Source organism: Oncorhynchus keta, chromosome 37, assembly GCF_023373465.1.
Source record: "Oncorhynchus keta strain PuntledgeMale-10-30-2019 chromosome 37, Oket_V2, whole genome shotgun sequence".
In the NCBI taxonomy this organism is placed as follows: domain Eukaryota; kingdom Metazoa; phylum Chordata; class Actinopteri; order Salmoniformes; family Salmonidae; genus Oncorhynchus; species Oncorhynchus keta.
In genome coordinates this window covers 11,143,699-11,167,269 of record NC_068457.1, presented here as the reverse complement: position 1 = coordinate 11,167,269, position 23,571 = coordinate 11,143,699, and the positions used below count along the sequence as shown (strand labels likewise).

At 40.4% G+C, this 23,571-nt stretch overlaps 2 protein-coding genes across 11 annotated transcripts in view; one reads left to right on the top strand and one right to left on the bottom strand.

The window, feature by feature from the left end:
* Positions 1–178: 178 nt before the first annotated feature.
* Positions 179–19,046, bottom strand: LOC118370192 (CD99 antigen-like protein 2). Of its 10 annotated transcripts, XM_035755062.2 has the most exons (15): positions 18,726–19,026; positions 10,647–10,676; positions 10,131–10,199; positions 9,712–9,750; positions 9,145–9,189; positions 8,876–8,926; positions 7,806–7,844; positions 6,961–7,011; positions 6,719–6,802; positions 5,922–5,957; positions 5,734–5,766; positions 2,513–2,635; positions 2,248–2,301; positions 1,752–1,780; positions 179–1,650 (listed from the first exon to the last, which is right to left on the bottom strand). In XM_035755062.2, the coding sequence occupies exons 1-14, from the start codon at positions 18,784–18,786 to the stop codon at positions 1,776–1,778; spliced, it is 720 nt and encodes a 239-aa protein (XP_035610955.1). In that variant the 5' UTR covers positions 18,787–19,026; the 3' UTR covers positions 179–1,650; positions 1,752–1,775. The 10 variants fall into 10 exon arrangements, with proteins under 10 accessions (XP_035610955.1, XP_052355078.1, XP_035610954.1 ...); XM_052499118.1 differs by lacking the exon at positions 1,752–1,780 and having other exon boundaries at positions 8,876–8,911; positions 18,726–19,021; XM_035755061.2 differs by lacking the exon at positions 1,752–1,780 and having other exon boundaries at positions 18,726–19,020.
* Positions 19,047–19,911: 865 nt separating this feature from the next.
* The window catches only part of LOC118370191 (dehydrogenase/reductase SDR family member on chromosome X-like), a 34,251-nt gene continuing 30,591 nt past the window's right edge, over positions 19,912–23,571 (top strand). Inside the window, exon 1 of the mRNA XM_035755060.2 lies at positions 19,912–20,170. The gene's annotated coding sequence lies outside the window, so the exon portion shown is untranslated. The remainder of the gene's footprint in view (positions 20,171–23,571) is intronic.

Genomic DNA, 23,571 nt, shown 5'->3' with positions numbered 1-23,571 from the left:
ATAGAGTCTGCAGTAGTCCAACCCCTGGAACTAAGGGCATAGTACTATGTGCAGATGCATTCAAGAACCGTTACTCAATCTTCATGATATACAAATGAATTATACTATGGACAACAACGCCGATGTTTAAAACTTGATGGAAAACATACATTCAATAAAAAATACCAATCAATTGTAATTTTTTTTTAAAAAGAGTTAACTTTATTGATAACAATAAGGTACATTACCAACGGCACTCCATTGTCTTTCAGAGACGGAATCAAACTCCTTCAAAACACACAAAAAAACTAACTACGATCAACTCAGCCAACAAATGATTTCCAGCATTGGTAAAGAACAAGCAGTAAAACTTCTTCAGTTGCAGTTACTCAAAAGGTTTTAATGACATGTACTGAATGTTAAAGGAGAACAAAAAAAAAGGGAATATACCACACAGCGAAAAAAGCAGCGGGGCTTTTATACACATTCTTCATTAGTATTTACAGCACAAGTGACATGGTAGAATATGCTGATTTACTAGTTTGGTATCAAACCCAGGTATCAATTTCTATTCTTATCTGTATTGCATCAGAAATCAAGCAATCACACATACAAATCTTAAACAAGTATAACTTAAAACATACAATAACCACTTCTCAGTATAAATGTTGTTTTGCAAATAAACATGCACAATGCATTTAAAAAAAACAAACAACAACATCTATGTGGATTTACCATGTGCGTTTATGGTAGCTTTCCTCACATAAACACTAGCGAGTGGCTTGCACCCCGAACAACGAACTTACAGAAGACGTGATGCAGCTGAAGGTTGAGCTTGAAACCATTCCTCATTCCAAATAGTACCCGACACATTCTTTTTTATATCCACCCAAATAATCCCTTTTCTCTTTAAGGCACTTTTTTCTCTCGCTCTCATTATACCTTCATCTATTACAAAAAAGTTCAAAATCCTTCTATTAAATTTGAATCCAATGAATAATTACATGAGTGCGCCATGTTATAAAAGTATCCTCTGTGTACATGGTTTGTTTTAATTGGTGTAACTACAGACTCGCCTGGGTTATATTTTAAAACAAGCGCTGACATTTGATGAAAGAAGTTAATATGTGTGTAGGCAGGTAAAGTCAAACAAATACAACAAAAAGCCATGTGCAACGTAAGCACTTGTTTAGTTGTAAACACAGTCAAATGTACAATGCAGTCAATAGATACTAGCTAGGCCTACTAAAGTATGAAATTATAAAGTAAATGGCCAGTGATGAAAAATCACACCCAGCATGTTGAAAGACAAGTGTTTGGTACTGAACAATATACAATGAAAATGGTCAATACATATTCACTGCAAAAAAACACAACTATTCAAGTTGTAAATCTATCTAAGTGTCTTTACACAGCTCGATAAGCAACAACAAAAAACAACAACATACAACTAACATTCTCCAAAAGTTAAATTCCAAATGAAAGACAAATGAGAAAAAAAATCTATTTTTTTTTATTGTATCTTTTTGCCCACTGATGTCCCCAGCAGACAGTTTGACACCTGCTGATGGAAGGTGTTTCTTTGCTATAGGTGAGGTTCCTCTATGATGACCTGATCGAAGTTAGGATGACCTGATCGAAGTTAGGATGACCTGAGCAAGTTGCTCATCACTGGAATCAGAGGAAGCACAGAAATAAAGGTTATGTTAACAATATGTTTTTTTAAACAATGCATTGGAATTTAAAATAACTTAAAAGCCTACTCAGCAGACCTTTCTCCAGAGGGTTCCCTTGCCCTAATCTGCAGGAAAGAAAAGGAGGACAGAGAGAAGTAAAGAAACAGAGGAGTAGCAGGACCCACCCAGAGAAAAGGCAGGAAAACAGAACAGGAATAGAAGAATGAGATAGTAGGTAGGCAGTATATAGTAAGGTAGTAGATAGTGTTGGTAGTATATTGGAGTAGTAGGTAGTATATTGGAGTAGTAGGTAGAATATTGGAGTAGTAGGTAGTATATTGGAGTAGTAAGTAGTATATTGGAGTAGTATGTAGTATATTGGAGTAGTAAGTAGTATATTGGAGTAGTAGGTAGTATATTGGAGTAGTAGGTAGTATATTGGAGTAGTAGGTAGTATAATGGAGTAGTAAGTAGTATATTGGAGTAGTAGGTAGGATATTGGAGTAGTAAGTAGTATATTGGAGTAGTAGGTAGTATATTGGAGTAGTAGAGAGAGAGAGACTAATGAGATTGTGTAATAACTAGTGCTTACCTTGGGGATCAGACTGAGCTCCATGTGCGTTCTTTCCACTTTCTGGGTCTTCACCTGAATGGAGAAATACATTAGCATTTGCATTTAAGAAAATGTTATATGCCACAGACAACTTTATAGTGGGACCTCTAGACCCTTGTATCTTGCCCTGAGACATGTCTGTAGACTTCTATTAAGTGCCATACAGAGGTCTACAGCCAGGGCAACCTTGTATCCACTACTACACATGTACTGTACTGTACTTATCCCAGTCCCATTCACTCACCTCCCTGAACCTTGAAACACAGTTTCTTCTTTTGGTAGGCAAAGTAGCTGGAGGCAGCACCAAGGAGGGCCACTCCTATTCCACTCACTATGCCAGCGATCTGACCAGATCCAGCTTCTTCACCTACACAACAAAAATATCCATTGTTAATGTTTAGTTGATAAGGTTACGCTAGATATTTTCTCTCTGAGTAATTATTTGAAAAATATATTAAAGAAAGTGTTTGTGAGTGAGGCTATTATTCATGTTGCATAACATGCCTTTTTTCCCCAAAAACATACAGCTCTAGTCTAGTTGCACACCAACGGAAAACATTTTGGAACTATACCATAATTCCACAAGGTGGTGGTCGAGAGCCTTTTTATGACGGCCTCTGGTTGTAATGTGCTGGCAACGTGTTACTGGGTGGAAAATAGTGCAACAAAATACTATGGGGACTGAAACACAAATTTTCCGGAGTTTCTCTTTAAAAACAAAACTTTAAACTATCTCGACAAAAGACATGAAACCATGAAACCTCAGAGAAAGCCACAACCCAGTGATACAGTGAAGGACATAACACGAACCCAACTCCAAGGATACAGAAAGTAACACAGAAAGAAATACACAACGGGATTACAGTGAACAAACACTTGGATTTTGATGAATAAACCTTACAAGTAGAAACTGGATTTTCCCATAGAGAACCACTGTGAGTAACAGTGTATCATGCATGGAAACAGGGCGGTGCCCAGGGTAAAAACAGGATGAATCCCCAACAAACGGTGACTTACTGCTGAAGAATGCAACCTACCGCCTGTGGCTACAATCGTACAGCTCAGTCCAATAACCTTCGCTCACAGTCACACATGCAAGCTACATTCTTCAAGAGCCGGTTGCATGGATTCCATCAACAGAAACCACGCTATGTGTTATAGATCCTCTGCAGAACACCATAAATCAGAACACCGTTCAGCAGGCTTTATTAACATCTGAAGGAATACAACAACAGACAAAGAGACGACAATGGCAATGTGTTGATCGCTAACCTCACTGTTGTAACACACACATCGTAAGAAAAAGAAGGAGCCGCATGCTTCTAACATGGTAAGATACGTTGTAATGGAAACAAGATTTTGTATTTGAATGCAAGTGGCCAAAGAAACGTACCCCAATGAAAGCCAACTTCCAACCTTACAGGAACATTCACCACGATACATAAATCATTTGTAAACGCACATTTTTTTTTCTCATTTATTTTAAACCTGTATAACCCCTACTGGCTTAGCACATGTATTCTTCAGTGTTTCAGAATAAGTCATTAACGTAAGTCAATATTGGAATATGAGAGAACTGCATGTCGGGTTGTTCGAGAACACATTGGCACAACCGAGTGCTGTGAAGTTCGGCTATGCTAGGAATGTGTGCTGACTAGGCCTCTGTGAGGGGCTGTTAAGGCTAGGCTGCAAAAGCCTTCGTAAGTAACAGGCTTAGGGTACAGTAACGACGGGCATGCTATGACAAGATGCGAGACAGGGAAGAAATTCATACAAAGAGCTCCCATGAGTGTCAGACATCTGTTTTACATCTGGACTATGACCAATAATTGTCCAAAAAATTGTAAACATAGAGGGCTTCTCTAGCCTTTATATACCTTCATTACTTTTGCATTAATTACCATGTCATTTGGAAAGACTACCACATAAGAAGGAACACACATACGAAACAACTACATGCAATGCATAACAATGCCTCAAACACCATACTAACAGTGGAAAATGTGGTTTCCACTGGCAACTGGCCAAATATGCAGCCCAAAAACGGGTGGGGGGGGGACAATAAAAACAACCTTGATAATATCAGTAACCACTATCTTTAGGCTTATAGCTGTAACATTTTACCAAACAGAATCCCATAAGCTCAACACACAGGAATGATTCAGAAACTGACTTCAGGAAGTAAAGAGAAGGGTGGGGTGTCAGAGGGGATGGAGAGCACACCCACTCCTTAAGGGATAAAACCTCTGAACTTTGTACTAACCCTAGCTTTAACCCAGTGAAAACTGGAGCCTACACTCAGAAAAACAGGATCTCTCCAGAACCTAAAAGAGTTATTCGGCTGTCCTATAGGAGAATCCTGTTTGTTTCCAGGTAGAACCAAAGAGAGTTCCACATGGAACCCAAAAGGGTTATCCTATAGGGACAGCTGAATGAACCTTTTGGAACCATTTTTTCCCGAAGAGCGTACAAATCATTGCTTTGTAAGATCAGCCCTGAGATGTGTTTTAAAGCACCTCAAACCTTTTAACACCATGTAAACAACTAATCAGAACACTCCCTCAGATCTGAGCACCAATCAGAACATAGGTGGATAGATGTCTCCCTGATTCCTGAAAGTCACTGGGGGCTCCTTCATTTGCCCACATTCAAAAGCTCCATGGCCTTCTCTAACAGAGGCACCACTGCCTGCTTTATGTTGGAAAGCCAAACATGGGCGCCCTCTGGCATGTTAGCATCTAGCATCTTCAGGAATTGGCCCCACAGTAGATCTAGATCTGCAACGACACAGAATCGTACCCGGGGTTTAGGCTATGGCCAATAGAGTGCACCCATTCAAGCCAATCAGAGTTAATTCCCCTTTGTATTCCAAACCAATAGTTCCCAATGTTCCCATAAAGCTTACTGTACTTATTTACCCAGAAGTTAAACTATATTTCTTGCTACAAAAAATGGCCATCCTTAAGCCTCCACTTGCACTATTTGATCAGGGAATCCTCAAAGCATGTTTCAACACATTTAGTTTGATAGACCTCCTCCTCTCAGGGCAGCCCTTTCATTAGTTGTATTATTCATTTTCAGAGTCTGTGCTGTGTTTGGATTGAAACGGGAAGTATAAAGCAAAATAATCCAACCGTGAGGAGCACAGACTAAAACCAGGGCAATCAGCCAACTTCCTCAAAGACAGGAAACGGATATGACTATAAAAGCACGGAGCTTAGTCCCTCAAACGGTGTGGTAAGAATTCACTGTCACTGAGATTCTTCACACTGCAGGCCTTTGACATCATGGTGAAGATGAGTGGTGAGAGTTAAATGAGAAGACTTGGTGTGGGTACAGTGGGCGAATACAGACTAAAGATTCCACCTAAATCTGGTGCGGAATAGCCGCTCAACTTGACAAAACGGCACCCCATATAATTCCTCCTCTGAGACGCTTGATAAGTAAATGGATTGATTGTTTTACCTTGAGGTTGGTCTGCAGGAGCACCACCTCCTCCTGAAAAGGGAAAAATAAAGTGAGAAAGTAAGCAATAAGTCCATACGTTTGTGTACTTTCATTTTGCAGTATTACTGTTTTGGATCAGTTTTACTAGCAGCACGCAAGAACTTCAGACAAACTTCAGGCAAACAGTAGTGCTATAAGTGACGTACCATTGGGATCTGAGGGCGCTGGGTCAGCTGCACGTGCTATATATTAAAAATGAAAAATAAAAATAAAAACAGAGCAAAGTGAGACACTTCTACTCGCTCTGTAGTATATACTTCTAGACATACTGTACATAGAAGTAGCTAGAGGCCTGTGTGTTCTATTTACATGTACGTGCAAAGACTTCGGAGATTTATTGTATAAAGACTTCATGGAGTTGGTCAAATAGTTCCAGATTCATTTTATTGTACATGTTGTCTTTAACTGTGAGGGTTGAAACCTTCCCCTTACACGGAGTTTAATGACAGGTTATTTCAGTTTGTTTCCAGCTCCTCTGGACTCTCCACAGTATCATGCAGGATAGCATCAGACTAACAGGCATATGGCACGAATTACATTGGTAACCATGAGGGGTTTTCCCTATTTTTGCTTTTCTTCCCTCTTTTGTAAAGAACAAGTAATTACTTCCATTCTAAGTGACTAACAGGAAAAAGAAAGAGGAAATGCGCATACAGTTTTAAGACAGAACGGTTCTGTTTTAGTCCACAGTGAATCTAGCACTGCAATTAACTTCAATAAGGCAACAATGGACAATTCCTGTCGGGTCCCCAGCCTCCCCGACATACTCTATTGTGTGTATTTTGACGTAGGCTAGTCTGAGTAGAAATGACTCTCCCTCGACGGTAAGATTGCAGGCCTACTGTTGGAAGTCAAACCCATTAACTCATTTGTATGAACAGCACCCGTTGTCTGTGACACTGCATCTAAACGTATTCAATAACAAAAGCATTAAATGTCCTACCTCCACCTCCCTTGCCGGGATCAGGCTTGTAGTTATCGTTATCGCTCAAATCAAACAGGTCATTGTCTCCGAAGGATCCGCCACCTTCCAGATGAAAACAGTATAGCAACGGGTGAGTCGGTAACAATTACCACCGCTTTCCAGAGAGTCCTGGGAGTCCATAATAACAATACACAGTAGCACACACATAGTATATGATCATCAAACAGAGGAAATGAAGGGATATATCCAATGCTTAGTACCGGTGCCTCCATCTTTCGGTGGAACAACAGCTGGTTTACCCGGTACGGGATCTATGGATGATAGACATTAGAGCACAAGGGAGAGGAGTGGGAAGAGGACCATTATTTATATTACATTATAACACGTTATAATAACATTATAACATGTTTTCACACTGGGAAGCATGCCACTAGTCCCTCATACCATTTCTTCCGACATTAGATGTGAAAATATCAGCACCTTCAATCACTTAAGCTCTTAAGGGAAAGTGACCGTCTGGTTTAGCAGGTTTTGAAAGCTCAAGAGGCCCAGCTTCTTATTAAGAGAGGTGAGAGTCACTGGACGCAAAGCAAAGGGAACCTCCTTTACATACCCAGCCATCACCATGTCTCAAGACGTCTCAAGACAAAAGGTGCTTGCTGGGTATGTAAAGGATGCTGAGGTAAAGGTTAATCATAGGTAGCAGTGGGTAGGTATGATTCATCACAAGCCCATTTTTTGATTTGACCTTTATTTAACTAGGCAAGTCAGTTAAAAAAACAATTCTTTTTTTCAATGACGACCTAGGAACAGTGGGTTAACTGCCTTGTTCAGGGGCAGAACGACAGATTTTTACCTTGTCAGCTCAGGGATTCAATCTTGCAACCTTTCGGTTACTAGTCCAACGCTCTAACCACTAGGCTACCTGCCGCACCCGGTTGATTGCTTGATTTGAATGATTTATTGATTATTTGTTTGATTGATTGATCGATTGGGTTAAGTAAACAGGGAGGGAGGGACAAAGAGGGAATCCTCAATATAGACCTGCACGAAATAGAACGACTTCTTCCCTAGACTGAGAACCTAACAATAACTCTGGCTTTACCTGGACCCAAGGCATCAGACAGGTCAAAACCCATCCCATCTATGAAGAGAAAATAGAACAGAAAACATATGGATTCTATGATTGTATCATTTGCAATGGATGACATCTCCCATCTTGAGGTCAATATTCGATTTGCTTTAGGTATCAGAACCAGGGCTTAAAAGTGACTATTTGGTCTGCAGCAACTGTGGCAGGTACCTGCCACTCAGAATTTTTACCAGCCAAAGCATTTAACATAAAAAAAAAAACGGATGACCACGCTTTGTAATGTATCCAAAACAAGAAATGTATTAGTAAGAAGTAATGTGGTATATTGCTCAATTTCACAACATTTTTGTGACTTTTAACCAAAATATCAGATGAGATATATTTTTCAGCTGCCCCTTTAAGGGCGGGAGGTTACCTTGGTAAATGTGACACCAGAGTTGTGTCATGTGTTTTGTGTGTGTGAGATTTGCGATCCAACTAGGACTACCGTTTGAAGCAGCAGCCTCAAACTAACGTTTAAAAACAACTGAGCTTCTGAACTAAACAATGTAAATAGCCAAGAAACACAAGGACACCGTCTCACTTTGTAGACTTTTGAGTAAATTAGACCAACTTTTATGCCTGTGCGCAGCACCTCCAAAAGTGAATCTATCAGCACTTCACACAGAGCGCACAGCTCTCCTGCCAGGCAGTGTTGCTGCGCGAGGTGGGATAGAGGATTCATATTTCATTGTGCAATTATGAACTATGAAACAAAACAGCAGAAATACTTTGAAAACAGCTACTGCCGCACTTTTCTGCAATAAATTTCAACTCGCACTTTTGACTATTTTATTCACAAATGTAACGCTCGCACTGTAGAGACCTGCAAGTTGAACACCGTGGCTGGTGAAATAGACATTCTTACCCGCCAATACCTAAATCTACCCGCATCTGGCGGGTGGCAGATGTTCATTTTATGCGCTGATCAGAATGTCTTCCTGTGTTCTTTAATCTGATAGCTAGAATCCTGATAAAATAGGATGGATACTGTAATTACAAGTGATTAGTGTTACTTCGGCTGGTTGAGTTAATTTACTTACCCTCAGCTGTTTTTTTGGGATCTACAGGTTTGGGATCTACAGGTTTGGGATCTGGAAAGGGCATCAAGTATATCAACTATAAGAGCATTGCATTCCACGTTGGGCAAATGATTGGACAACATATTTAGTTATTAGAACACATTGATGTAAATAAACACATTGGCGTATCCAGAAGATCAAAATCATCTGGGAACAGAAATAAAATCTTAGTTGAAATACATGTGAGCTATCCATTAATTTGACATTTTTGTCGGCCATAGATGCCTTACCAGTTCCACCTTCTTTAGGAGGGATCCCAGCTGGTTTCTCAGGCTCTAAGAGGAGGAAAGGTGGAATCAAGGAAGGATAGATTAAAAAAGCCTCAACTTTAAACCATAATTCCCAGGATTTTAACCTTTGAGTCTTACCATTTTAATGCCAGGAAAGGAAAACTTTGATTAGAAATATAGCATAATAGAATAAGGTGATCCAGGTTGCGATTTGGGCATTTAAAGGGATGGGCATTTAATTTAGCCAGTTTATTACTGGTTGAATATAACTGAATACCACAACAGTTTAACTATACAATTGGATGCAGTTATAAATCTATCACCCAAATCGCAAACTGGATGAAACCCTTAAAGCAAATCAGTGAAAAAAGAAATCCGAGACAAGGAATGATCCAATCTTATTATCCCAGCACCAACGAGCTGATGAGAGACTTAAACACAGCTACCTGTTGAATGAGAAGGGCAACCAAATGTAAGTCTGATATATAGAAAAGCTCCAAGAGGAAAACCAACACCAGCTTAGATAAAGAGGGAGCCATCTACACTACATTATTGTGTCCCTTTTACCTTCTGGACCAAGAGCATCGAATAGATCAAATCCTCCTCCTGAAGATGGAAGAAATGTAATGACATGTATTTATGCTTGATTATAACACTGTCAACACAGAAGAATCTGGTCAGGCAGAGGGTTATTTGAAGAAGTGTGACAGAATGCAGACGGGGAGATCAGAGGAAGACAACACAAAAGGAAATCCTTGCATAGAGTTGATAAGAGTCCCCTTCGGGGGCTGGGCCACCCTGCAGTCACATGCCGGGCTCGTATTCTGTTTCTTTAAAAGTGGTTATTGATGTGGTTCATGTTGAGTCATGTGAGTTGTGACTAATGAGTTGTCTATGTTCCCTTGCTAGTTAGTGGCTTCATGTTGACTTCCAGAGTTGGTTTCATCCCACAGTCAGTGTAATATTATGTGACAGGTTTCCCCTACCTGGACTGGGATCCTTTGCAGGTTCCTTTGGCTGTTTTGGAATAGTAGTTATAGGGTCACTAGGGTCATCTAAACAAGGAGAGAGTTGTTTTTTTTGCCTTTCAGAAAATCATTCAACACATTTGAATCTATAAGGCTGGAGATGTCACATATATATATATAAAAAATATATATTAAAAAATCTGTATTATAACAACAGGATCATCATGTGTTATGAGTATTACGAATTAAAATGGTCATTTCTAATCATATATAAAATATTTTCAGAAGGCCTACATTATATGTGGACATGAACTCCTGTTCAGTAATAACTAATTAAGCCCTTTGCATTACGCAACATATATACATTCAACTGGATCAGAGCCAGACAGCGCTGTGAGCAGTGATACAGATAGGCAGAGAAGATGTACCACCTGAACACGGTGAGGAACAGCCATTACGCCTGTTTCATCATTATGAACTACATCGACAGTAGGCTTACCTATCAACAACAGCAACAAAGATCAAGAAACTCACCGAAATCAAAGGCATCAGAAAGATCCAAGTCTGTGGGACAAAGATGACATACTATTGGTCAGCCACAATGTCCAAGACAACGCCAACACACCCACAACACTGGCTGTCTACGCATCTTAGATAGCACCACTTTCTACTCAACTAACCAAACTAGCTTTTTTAACAGTGTGCTAAAAAAAGTTCCATGGAACCACCAGTTGCTATGTGCGTGACTTTGATATTGCGACGGTGTTTGTGCTACTTAACAGCAGGTAGTACATCCTGCGTTGGTTGCCTGTTGTGGTTTTGTTGTGAGGGAACTAGACCTTGCCAGGCATACAGTCTGTTGCCACTACTGTCAGTTGCGGTTTTGAAGGTTTGAATGACTCATAGGTTGCTGAAACCGGAGAGCTGTCTCCTTGAACACTCTACTTTCTCTACTCTGCCTTGGCTGTAGTTAAAACCTTGGAATTAACCAGGCTAAGACTGAACTAGCACACTAGCTAATTAACTAGTTACCTAATTAGCCAACCCACTTAAAAGAGAGGCCTCCCAGTTTGAATACATTTGCTTACTGCGTCTGAACCTTTGACTGTATAAGAATAAGGTCTCAAGTGACACTGTAAAACCAAGTGTTTAGGATCTGAACACATAACAAAACTAACACTTTTCCGAGACACCTTTTAACACAAGTCAAGGCATTTAGAATTTCGATGAAAACACATCACAGTGTTTAGATTGTAAACACCAGGACATGTTTATTCATTGTAACACTTGTGAACCACATGAACACGTTTATTCAGCACAAGGCGTTTAGGTTTTAAACTCTAAACACTGGGGGTGTTGTTTTAACACTGTAGGGAGTAAAGCCGTATTTGCATATTTCCAAGCATACCTCTCGAGTGGACGTGAGAAATGCCAACCCATGACAGTGTTTGTTAGTGACAGAGACATGGTTGTTGCAATAAATTCATTTTCTGAAACGTTCACCTAGTGACTGCCTAAGTTAATGTATTTCAATTCAAGTTCAACCCTTTATGATCACATACTATACATTGAGTGTATAAAACATTAGGAACACATGTTCTTTCCATGACATAGACCGACCAGGTGAAAGCTATGATCCCTTACTGATGTCGCTTGTTAAATCCACTTCAGTCAGTGTCGATGAAAGGGAGGAGACCGGTTAAAGAAGGGATTTTAAGCCTTGAAACAATTGAGACATGGATGGTGTGCCATTCAGAGGTTGAATGGGCAAGATAAAATATTAAAGTGCCTTTGAACAGGGTATGGTAGTAGGTGAACTGCAACGCTGTTGGGTTTTTGACGCTTAACAGTTTCCTGTGTGTATCAAGAATGGTCCAGGACAATCCAGCCAACTTGACACAACTGTGGGAAGCATTGGAGTCAACATGGGCCAGCATCCCTGTATAATGCTTTCGAGACCTTGTAGAGTCCATGCCCCAACACATTTAGGCTGTTCTGAGGGCAAAAGGGGGTGCAACGCAATAGTAGGAAGGTGCTCCTAATGTTTTGTACACTCAGTGTACGTTTCACAAGGCTGTTAGTTATAGCTTAGTTAACTTCTACATTGTAGTCTGAAAATCTTGGCTTATGTGCCACATAAGACCTGCAAGTCACAGTACGCTGGTTTGTGTTGTGATTAGTAATTCCTATCAGAATCCAGACAGCGGGAGGATATCCAAGAATCTGAAAATTGTATCACCCACAACCTGCACATTCCGAATGACTGCCTTGGTGAAGGACTTAATAAACAAGACAACTTAAACCAGTGGTTCCCAACCACAGGGGTACTAGGAGGACCCCTGGGGATACTTGGACTATCCAAAGGGACTTGAGAAGACTCATGGGACCATACTGGTAAAATACACATGAGTGGGTAAATCAGGAATACTCCAGCAGAACAAATGCAACAAACCATGCAATTGAAAAGATTTCTTGAAACAAATGTCATGTCCAGTAAGGTGACAGACATTACTAACAATGATCTGAATAAGGCATGGAAAGTCACATCAACTTCTAATGATGAAATGCATGGGAAAGTAAACAGCAGTGTTCAAAATATTAACAAATATACAGTTGAAGTCGGAGGTTTACATACAGTTAGGTTGGAGTCATTAAAACTGTTTTTTTCAACCACTCCACAAATTTCTTGTTGACAAACTATAGTTCTGGCAAGTCGGTTAGGACATCTACATTGTGCAAGTAATTTTTCCAACAATTGTTTACAGAGATTATTTGACTTATAATTCACTGTATCACAATTCCAGTCGGTCAGAAGTTTACATACACTAAAATGACTGTGCCTTTAAACAGCTTGGAAAATTCCAGAAAATTATGTCAAGGCTTTAGAAGCTTCTGATAGGCTAATTGACATAATTTGAGTCAATTGGAGGTGTACCTGTGGATGTATTTCAAGGCCTACCTTCAAACTCAGTGCCTCTTTGCTTGACATCATGGAAAAATCTAAAGAAATCAGCCAAGACCTCAGAAAAAAATATTGTAGACCTCCACAAGTCTGGTTCATCCTTGAGAGCAATTTCCAAACGCATGAGGGTACCACATTCATCTGTACAAACAATAGTACGCAAGTATAAACACCATGGGACCACGCAGCCGTCATACCGCTCAGGAAGGAGACACGTTCTGTCTCCTAGAGACGAACGTACTTTGGTGTGAAAAGTGCAAATTAATCCCAGAACAACAGCAAAGGACCTTGTGAAGATGCTGGAGGAAACAGATACAAACGTATCTATATCCACAGTAAAATGAGTCCGACATCGACATAACCTGAAAGGCTGCTCAGCAAGGAAGAAACCACTGCTCCAAAATCTCCATAAAAAAGCCAGAGTACGGTTTGCAACTGCTCATGGGTACAAAGATCGTACTTTTTTGAGAAATATCCTCTGGTCTCATGAAAAAAAAATAGAACTGTTTGGCCATAATGACACTTGTTATGTTTGGAGGAAAAAGGGGGCGGATTGCAAGCCGAAGAACCTCATCCCAACCGTGAAGCATGGGGGTGGCAGCATCATGTTTTGAGGGTGCATTGCTGCAGGAGGGACTGGTGCACTTCATAAAACAGATGGCATCATGAGGGAGGAAAAATATGTGGATATATTGAAGCAACATCTCAAGACATCAGTCAGGCAGTTAAAGCTTGGTCACAAATGGGTCTTTAAAATGGACAATGACCGCAAGCATACTTCCAAAGTTGTGGCAAAATGGCTTAAGGATAACAAAGTCAAGGTATTGGAGTGGCAATCACAAAGCCCTGACCTCAATCCCATAGAACACATATGTCAGAGTCAAGGCCCGCGGGCCACATCCGGCCCGCGAGAAGGTTTTTTACGGCCCCTGGGATGATCTTGATTTATTATTAGAACCGGCCCGCAGACCGCAGCAAGCCGGCAGCCCGCAGATCTTTTACACGCACCAATACTACATTTCCCACAATGCAACGGTGACGCACCGAGCAGTAGGCTGCTTCATTTCAATATTTATTGGCACAGCAGTTGTCAGCATCACAGTAAAATTAACTTTCAGATACCCATCAAAAATGGCAAAACGGAAGGTGGACACTGAGAACCGGGGTTTCAAACAAGGTGGGAGTCGGAGTATTTGTTCACGGAGGTAGCTGGAAAACCTGTGTGTCTTCTGTGTGGAGAAAGTGTGGCGGTACTGAAAGAGTATAATCTGAGACGACATTATGAAACGAAACACGCGGACAAAAACAAGAATATGGACATGGAACAAAGGCTACAAAAGGCAGAGGAATTAAAACGAGGCCTCAAATCTCGACAGGCTCTGTTCAAAAAAGCCAAATCACAAGGCCAGGCTGCTGTCAAGGCCAGTTTTATTTTGGCAGAAGAGATCGCTAAATCAGCCCGGCCATTTACGGAGGGGATTTCATCAAAAACTGCATGATTAAAGTTTGTGACGAAGTTTGCCCAGAAAAAGGCAACTCTTTTTAAATGTGAGTCTGAGCAGAAACACCATTGCCGAGAGAGTAGACCAGTTGTCCATCAATCTAAAAGAGCAGCTTGTGAAAAAGGGAAAAGATTTCATTGCATATTCCTTGGCTGTGGATGAGAGCACCGACATTTCTGACATTGCCCAGTTGTCAATTTTCATCCGCGGAGTGGACTCCAGCCTAAGCGTGACAGAGGAGTTTTTGGCTTTACGTCCTATGCATGGCACAACTACGGGGCATGATTTGTATGAAGAGGTGTCAAGATGTGTAAATGAGATGGAGCTGCCTTGGGAAAAACTCGTGGGTTTGACAACCGACGGAGCACCTGCGATGTGTGGACACAGGAGCGGACTGGTGGCGAAGATACGGGAAAAGATGCAAGAGGAAAACGCGACAGGTGAGCTGACAGCTTATCATTGTATCATACACCAGGAAGCGTTGTGCGGTAAAGCCTTGAAAATGGAGCATGTAATGAGCATCATCACGCGCACAGTTAACTTTATCAGAGCCAAAGGTTTGAATCACCGCCAGTTCAAGGCATTTCTGACGGAGTTAGAAACGGAGCATGGTGATTTGCCTTATCACACAGAGGTGCGATGGCTAAGCCAGGGAAAGGTGCTTCAAAGATGTTTCGAGCTTCGTGAGGAGATTTGTCTGTTCTTGGACAGCAAAGGGAAAGAGACAACACAACTCCGAGACGAAATGTTTCTGTGTGAAATGGCTTTTCTGTGTGACATTACGAGTCATCTGAATGCAATGAACTTGCAGCTGCAGGGTCGGGATCGTGTCATCTCTGATATGTACAGTACAGTGAAGGCATTTAAAACCAAACTGACTCTGTGGGAGACGCAGATGCGGAAAGAAAATTTAAGCCACTTTCCCAGCTGCCAGACCATGAAAGAGAAGCTCTCTACCAGTGCGTTCCCGAGCGCACAGTTGGCTGATAAAATAGGTATGCTTGCCGCTGACTTTCGACGCCGATTTGCTGACTTTGAAGCACAAAAAAGCAGGTTGGAACTGCTCGGTAACCCATTTGCTGTTGACGTGGAAAGCTCACCACCAAACCTCCAAATGGAGTTGATTGACCTCCAATGCAATGATGCACTGAGGGCAAAATATGCGGCAGTGGGTGCTGCGGAGTTCGCCCGTTTCCTCCCGACACAATGCCCCAGCTGCGCATCCAGGCTGCTCAAACGTTGTCTATGTTTGGCAGCACATACCTGTGTGAACAACTGTTTTCTTTGATGAACTTGAACAAAACATCACACAGAAGTCGACTTACTGCTGAACACCTCCACTCAATTCTGAGGATTTCCTCAGCTCAGAGCCTTACCCCGAACATTGATGAACTTGTGGAAAAGATGGGACACCACCAAGTATCACCCTCAACCTCAAACAAGTGAACATTACTGTGCAATCACATATTTAGAGTTTTTACTCAGTTCAAGTTTAAAAGTTAAAGTTTAATATTTGTTTTCACTGCATGTTACTTCTCCTTAAACAAAGTGTTGTTTTTGATTAATAGATTTTTGCACTTTATTTTATTGTATTTCAATCCAATTATATTTTAAAAATATTTCAGTTGAGTGGATGATAGAAAATTGCTATTATTGTTTTTTTCTTTGAAGTAAATTTAGCCCACTTTTGCTAAAATAGAAAATATAGGCTACTGATGGTGCCTTGAATACCGGTTTCTTTCATTTAATGTTCATGTTATGGGGATTTTTATATAAAGGAAATTTGTCTTTTGTGTCTGTTGAAAATTAAAGATTACTGACAGAGCCATAAGAAAATATTGCTTTATTTATCTGATCATATTGGAATATATTTGTTAGGTTTTCAGTAGGTTCAATTAGGTTCACTAGACTATATGCGTCATTTAAAAATTTTTCAATGAACATTCGAACAGTCCGGCCCTCGGCTTGTAGCTAAATTTTTTATTTGGCCCTCCGTCCATTTGACTTTGACACCCCTGCCATAGAACATTTGTGGGCAGAACTGAAAAAGCGTGTGTGAGCAAGGAGGCCTACAAACCTGACTCAGTTACACCAGCTCTGTCAAGAGGAATGGAACAAAATTCACCCAACTTATTGTGGAAAGCTTATGGAAGGCTACCATAAACGTTTGACCCAAGTTAAACAACTTAAAGGCAATGCTACCAAAAACTAATTGAGTGTATGTAAACTTCTGACCCACTGGGAATGTGATGAAAGAAATTAAAGCTGAAATAAATAATTCTCTCTACTATTATTCTGACATTTCACATTCTTAAAATGAAATGAAGTGGTGACCTAAGGCAAGAAATTACTACTATAATTAAATGTCAGGAATTGTGAAAAACTGAGTTTAAATGTATATGGCTAAGGTGTACGTAAACCTCCGACTTCAACTCTATGCGTTCTCCTGACTGGAAAAAGCTGACTATCGTGTTTAATCTTGCATTCTAAATGCCTTTGTTTAAAATGAGAACCCGTATTGGCTAATCTAAATGTCTAATGTTTAAGTTTTTAACACTGACATTTAGGTTATAATCGTGTCACATGTTTCATGGTTTTACAGTGTACATTCAGAAGAAGGATCAACTAACTAAATATAACCCACTCGTACTAATTATTTTCACTGTGTACTGGACTTGAGGCAATGATGGGGTAATATAAAACAGTCTTTCATCAGTTCAGTCTGGCTTTTAAATCTAGGCATCACATGTGCCATCATGAAGACAGCGTACCCATCTGGGTAGGGGTTTTGGGCTGCATGCCTGTGGTCAACTCTAGCCAATCCTGGAGCAGCCTCACATATGAAGCCAAGAGACACAGCCATTCACAGGATGGGATATATATTTAGAATGTTATGTTCAATGGGTGCTGAGTATAACTCACAGAGGAGCTATGAGGCTGAAAAGTATTTCAAAGTCCAATATCTTATGGGCCTACAGATGTAGGATCTTAATTTGCGCCAGTTTTCTACAGCAGGAAAATAATCCTGCAGCAACAGGAAATGTGAATTATTATGTGGATTATAATTAATTGGCATTTTTGTAGGGGTTGATATATTTGTCGTAAAGGAAAATCAAGTCTGAAATCTCAAGTGGAAATTACAAGCTTCAGAAGCCTTTTAAAACCTCAAATACGCTACACTTTTAACATTTATTATTATTTTCAAAATTGCATTGTGGGAAAGAAGATCTGAAACATGTATTGCCAACTAAATTTGTTGGAGATACTTTTGATTTGTATTATTTATCAACTGACACACAAGTACAGAGAGCCTACAAAGAAAATAAGGATGGCAGAGGGGGCCTTGGCTTGAAAGTGTCTTGAAAGAAGAAACACTTCAGTGAGAGAGTTGTTAGTATGCAGTACAGGGAGCTGTGTTCTGCAAACCCCCTTACCTTTCAGCAATTAAAACCTGCGAGAGAAAACAAAACACTCTCTCTTTGCCTTTCACACTTGCTTTTCAAAGTTGTCCCCAGTTGTGCCAGTTAGCACATGTGCTTCCCTATGAGCCAAAGACACTGCCCTGATTCTGAAGAGCAGACTAGACACACCCTTGAGTCATATACTACCACACTAAGATGAGTCAGACCTCTTCTGAGAGCAGTGATTATAAAACTGTACAAGAAGTACACAAGTGTTGTATTCGCCAACAATTTTGTAACAGTGTTATACTGCCTTTCTGTTAAGGTAACTGCATGTCATTCTCTAAAATCTGCAGATGACTGAGCTGGGAAACAAGCTGGGAAACAAATGCATGCAACAGGCACGTGCCCTAACACAAATAGACATAACTCATAACATGGGGGAGGGGGACGCAGACATGGAGTTTCCCCGTCTATTTTCTTGCCTAAATCTATAATCGTATTACTACAACTTGTAGGCCAATCCTGTGTGTACCTTGTCCAAAGGATAGGCCTAAGCAAAACGTATAACTTTAAATAGGCCTACGTTACCGTCAATAAAAATACAATTGTTTTTAAAAAGTAAATAGCAACAATAATAGTAATGATCATCATTATCATAATATTATTATCATTATCATAATAGCTATTCATAATAGGCATAATAATGGATTAGTTATGTATCTTGGGTGGGGGGAAAAAACCTTACCTTGTGTTTTCGTCCCTATAACAAGAGTTACAAGCAAGGCAATCCATAAGCAAGATTTCATGTCTGCTGAATAGGAAAGAAAACAACAGTTTCCCTGAATTATCCGATGCTGGATCGATATGGTTATTTGAACTAATTCTTTGCTCGGAGTTCTTTGTCAAAATAGATCGGTAACTTTAGGGTGTGTCGATGTGCGGTGCTGTCCCCTCGTTGTCTAGCAGCACTCGAGTGTTCTCCAGTTACAGATTGGCAGTCAACTTTCCAACAGAATGAAAGAGCAGTCAGGGTGGGTGTGCTGTGGTAACTTCGTAAAATAAAGGCGTAACCCTTGCCGCGCATCAGGTCACAAGCTGAGAGAAGTGAGGGGCATAAGCCTACATTTACATTACTCGTGTTGCCTTATCGCCCATCAATTGATTGAAAATTAATGTAATTATCGCTATCTGAACTGTCTCTATTCAAGGGAAATCGTTATTTTATCAGCATATGCGTAATAGGCTACACAAAGGATATGTTGCATCAATTGCATGTTTATGGTGTAATATAAAAGAAAACTGCACACACGTACGTTTAATCATTTCCCAAACACTACTCAGCAGATCCAACTGTGTGGTACTCCCATAACACCGTGGCTATTTGAATTGGGCGAGTGTGCCATCTAGCGAGTTGTCATGGTTTTCACTTTCATTTGTAACGTGCCTATCAATTTTGTGCGGTGCGCGTAAAAGCGAAGAAAATGTGGCAACTGGCCATGGTGAAAATGGTAATGAGAAATAATGCAGTTGGAAGCTATACTACAACCTCTCGTCTTGTAAAAGAGTGTGTAGTAGGCTATGGCCTAATCGATGTAATGCATAGTCTATATTAGGGAAATATCCAACATCGAATAACAGAGCACGATTTTGAAATAATGTTTGCCTTAGTATAAAAAAAGATGAACTGTCATTTGAAATCGTCTCTGTTTATCAACATTTGAGGATTATGGAATCATGGCCAGTGCAGTCTATCTATAATGATTTATAATCATATTTGTGTTGCTTCAGTGAATGTTGAGATCTCTAAGGACAAATGTACAGGCCAGCGGATGCCGGCCAGTCTGACTCTTCAAGTTGGCACGCATCAATGCAGATGCCAAGGAGGACTAGTTCGGGTGCTTTAGAGTGCAGAGAACGTGTCCATCATTTCATTCATAAGAGCTGGAGCAACAGAGCCCGCTTATTCCTCCTCTTTTGCTTCGCTGCTGACATGCATTCTTTCTTGTCTCCATTTAACAAGGCGATCTTAGTGGCTTTGTTTATTTTTGCCATTTTACTCATTCTTTATGTAATACTATGGTATATATGCCGAGACGTGGATTGCGACCACGGTATCTGACGCTTGTCGTGAGAAAAGCAGACGATACCCTGACTTTGGCTTATACGGAGACGCGCCAGGGTGACCCTTTGGTAAGTCCACCGGCGCGTCTTGACCGCTCTGATCATGAGCTCAAGGTGCATCATTTAACCAACGGTATCATGGAATTCGTTTGAATATGTTGCTCATGTTGAGTAAAATATGTGCAGTTCCTTTTTATGTGTGTCGTGTAGGCTGAATAGCCTATTCAATTATATCTCCAACGTGTTGCGCCACATTCGTGTTAGCATGAGGTAGGCTATTGCAAATCAGGATAAATGTTTCCCTTGATTTCTATTGGCATTCATTCTAGGCAAATGTCATAATAATATTTTATAATTCAGTAAAACGTATATTTGTGACAAAGCTGCTATAGTGTGACAAAGAAGGCGGGAAGGAGGTTCAGGCTACACGTTTTTGAAACATCCGTGTCACCCTTATACCCCTCGCAAATGTCCGGTTACTGGTCATCCAACAAAAACACTTTTGACAATTCAGAGACATGATGAGGCATCAATAACACTTCAAAATCTATTGGATCATTCTGGTTCTGATTCTGATTTTGGGACTGATTTTATTCAATGAATATATTTAAATTCTGCGGAATTTCCTGTACATTCTAACCTTTAAAACAGCTTTGATTTGATATCTTAGTTCATTTGACCTTATACGGTGTCCTGTTTATTCAACATTAGATGTAATAACATTTCTATAACAAAATTCCAACCATCTCTATAAATATCCGAATTGAACTCAAAGAAAAAGCTTTTTGATACAGACACTCAGCATATAACCTATTCATATTGTTGGATAATAATTTAGGCCTACTTCCCCAGTAGTCTATTCTAATAAATAACAATGATTATTTAATAATCCAACTCAGTCTGAACCGTTTAAGAACAAGGTTCTTAAATGTTTTTTCCTCAGCTTTTAAGGTTCCTTGGATAAATCTTGCCTGGATAAAGAAACATTGATTTAAGTGTGGGGTTCTTGATGTGGATCTACTGTTCTTCAGAATTCTAAAAGCTTCTTGAAATAAATGGAAGCCTGCATACATTTAAATTAGAGTTAAATTAACACTCAGTTGTGTAAAATGACCCCAGTGTTGGTGTTAATAACCTGAGTTTTACCAAAACTATGCATTACAGGACCAAGAAGTATATGGACACCTTGTCGTCGAACATCTCATTCCAAAATCATGGGCATTAATATGGAGTTGCCCCCCCTCCACTAAATGTTGGAACATTGCTGCTTGCCTCCAATCAGCCACAAGAGCATTAGGCGATTAGGCCTGGCTTGCACTTGGCATTCCAATTCATCCCAAAGGTGTTCGACTGGGTGGAGGTCAGGACTCTGTGCAGGCTAATCAAGTTCTTCCACATCGATCTCAACAAACCATTTCTGTATGGACCTCCGCCCATGGAGGCATTGTTATGCTGAAACATTCCCCAAACTGTTGCCACAAAGTTGGAAGCACAGAATCGCCGAGAATGTCATTGTATGTTGTAGCATTAAGATTTCACTGCAACTAAGGGGCCTAGACCATTATTCCACATCAACCAAACATTACAGTTGTCCCTATGCATTGGGGCAGGTAGTGTTCTACTGGCATCCACCAAACCCAGATTTGTCCGTCGGACTGCCAGATGGTGAAAAGTAATTAATCACTCCAGAGAATGCTTTTAAAACTGCCACAGAGTCCAATGGTGGCAAGCTTTACATCACTTACATTGCGCATGGTGATCTTAGGCTTGTGCACGGCTGCTTGGCCATGGAAACCCATTTCATAAAGCTTGCGACAAACAGTTGTTGTGCTGACGTTGCTTCTGTGGCCTACCACTTCGTGTCTGAGCCGTTGTTGCTCCTAGATGTTTCCAAGTCACAATAACAACACTTTCAATTGACTGGGGTAGCTCTAGTGGTGTAGAAATTGGACAAACAGACTTGTTGGAAAGGTGGCATCCTATGATGGTGCCAACTTGAAAGTCACTGAGCTCTTCAGTAACGATGTTCTACTGCTAATGTTTGTCTATGGAGATCGCATGGCTTTGTGCTAAATTTTATACACGTGACAGCAAAATAGCCAAATTCACTAATTTGAAGGAGTGTCCACATACTTTTGTAAATATAGTATATTTCCCAGCATGCTCTATTGCTGGTTGAGTTTTAGAATTCTTTGTTTCAATATCTATGTTCTTGCATGTACATTGATTAACTAGTTATTCTTATGCTACTCAAATATAAATAACATACACTAAACTATTCTAATATGTTACTTGGACTTATTACACCTGTTACTGAAATGGTTCTTCCACTTTGATCTGTTCTATGTGCACTATTTCTATGCTTCCCATACTTATGTTTTGTTTTTGCGTATTTCACTTTTGGTTTTGTATTCCAGCTTTAAACAGCTGAAAATACAATATTTTTGGTTGTGTAAAATATATTTCACAACGATTTAGATGGTACAATGATTCTCTACGATATACTTGCTTGTTTTGTGACATAAACTGAAATTAGGCAACCTATTCGAATTTTAGCAATCAGGAAATGGCCATTTCTGCATAGTGCATCTTTAAAGTATTTAATTGTAATGACAAGATATTCACTTAGGATTTCACTTTATGAAGGCCACAGGACTTAATGTGAAAGAATGCAATCCCTATGTCTCTGTCACTTGCTAAAAAAAATAACTTGAAAGGCACCCTGGGAAATATGCAGGTCAGGCATAAAACCATACAGTAGGGCTATTCAATTCCGGTCCTGGAGGGACGAGCCATTTCTATTTTCTTTTCAAAGAACCATCTCATTTATGGTTCTTCAGAGACCCTAAAATGGTTTCCTTATGGCATCGCTCTCAAGAACCTTATTTGGTTCCAAGTTGCACCTTTATTTTTAAGAGTGCAGTCTGAACTAACTGCATCCAAAATGGCACCCTATTCCCTATGTAGTGCACTACTTTTGACCAGAGTTTTTATGTAGGGAATAGGATGCAATTTGGGAAAAGGGGATACCTAGTCAGCTGTACAACTGAATGCATTCAAATGAAATGTGTCTTCTGCATTTAACCCAATTCCTCTGAATCAGAGAGGTGCAGGGGGCTGCCATAATCAACATCCATGGCGCCCGGGGAACAGTGGGTTATCTGCCTAGGGTGGCTGGAGTCATTTCACAATCTCTGACACCGCCTGGTATAGAGGTCCTGGATGGCAGGAAGCTTGGCCCACGGTGATGTGGGCCATAAGCACTACCCTCTGTAGTGCTTTGCAGTCGGAGGCTGAGCAGATTCCATACCAGGCAGTGATGCAACCTGTCAGGATGCTCTCGATGGTGCAGCTGTAAAACTTTTTGAGGATCTGATGACCCATGCCAAATGTTTTCAGTCTCCGGAGGGGGAATAGGTTTTGTCGTGCCCTCTTCACGAATGTCTTGGTGTGCTTGGACCATGTTAGTT

Coding starts and splice junctions, on each gene's coding strand:
- LOC118370192 (XM_035755061.2), bottom strand. CDS start 18,786: ATGAAATCTTGCTTATGGATTGCCTTGCTTGTAACTCTTGTTATAGGG. Junction 8,927..9,144: donor TCCTAAAGAAGGTGGAACTG/GTAAGGCATCTA, acceptor TGCCCTTTCCAG/ATCCCAAACCTGTAGATCCC. Junction 6,803..6,960: donor ACCGAAAGATGGAGGCACCG/GTACTAAGCATT, acceptor TTCATCTGGAAG/GTGGCGGATCCTTCGGAGAC.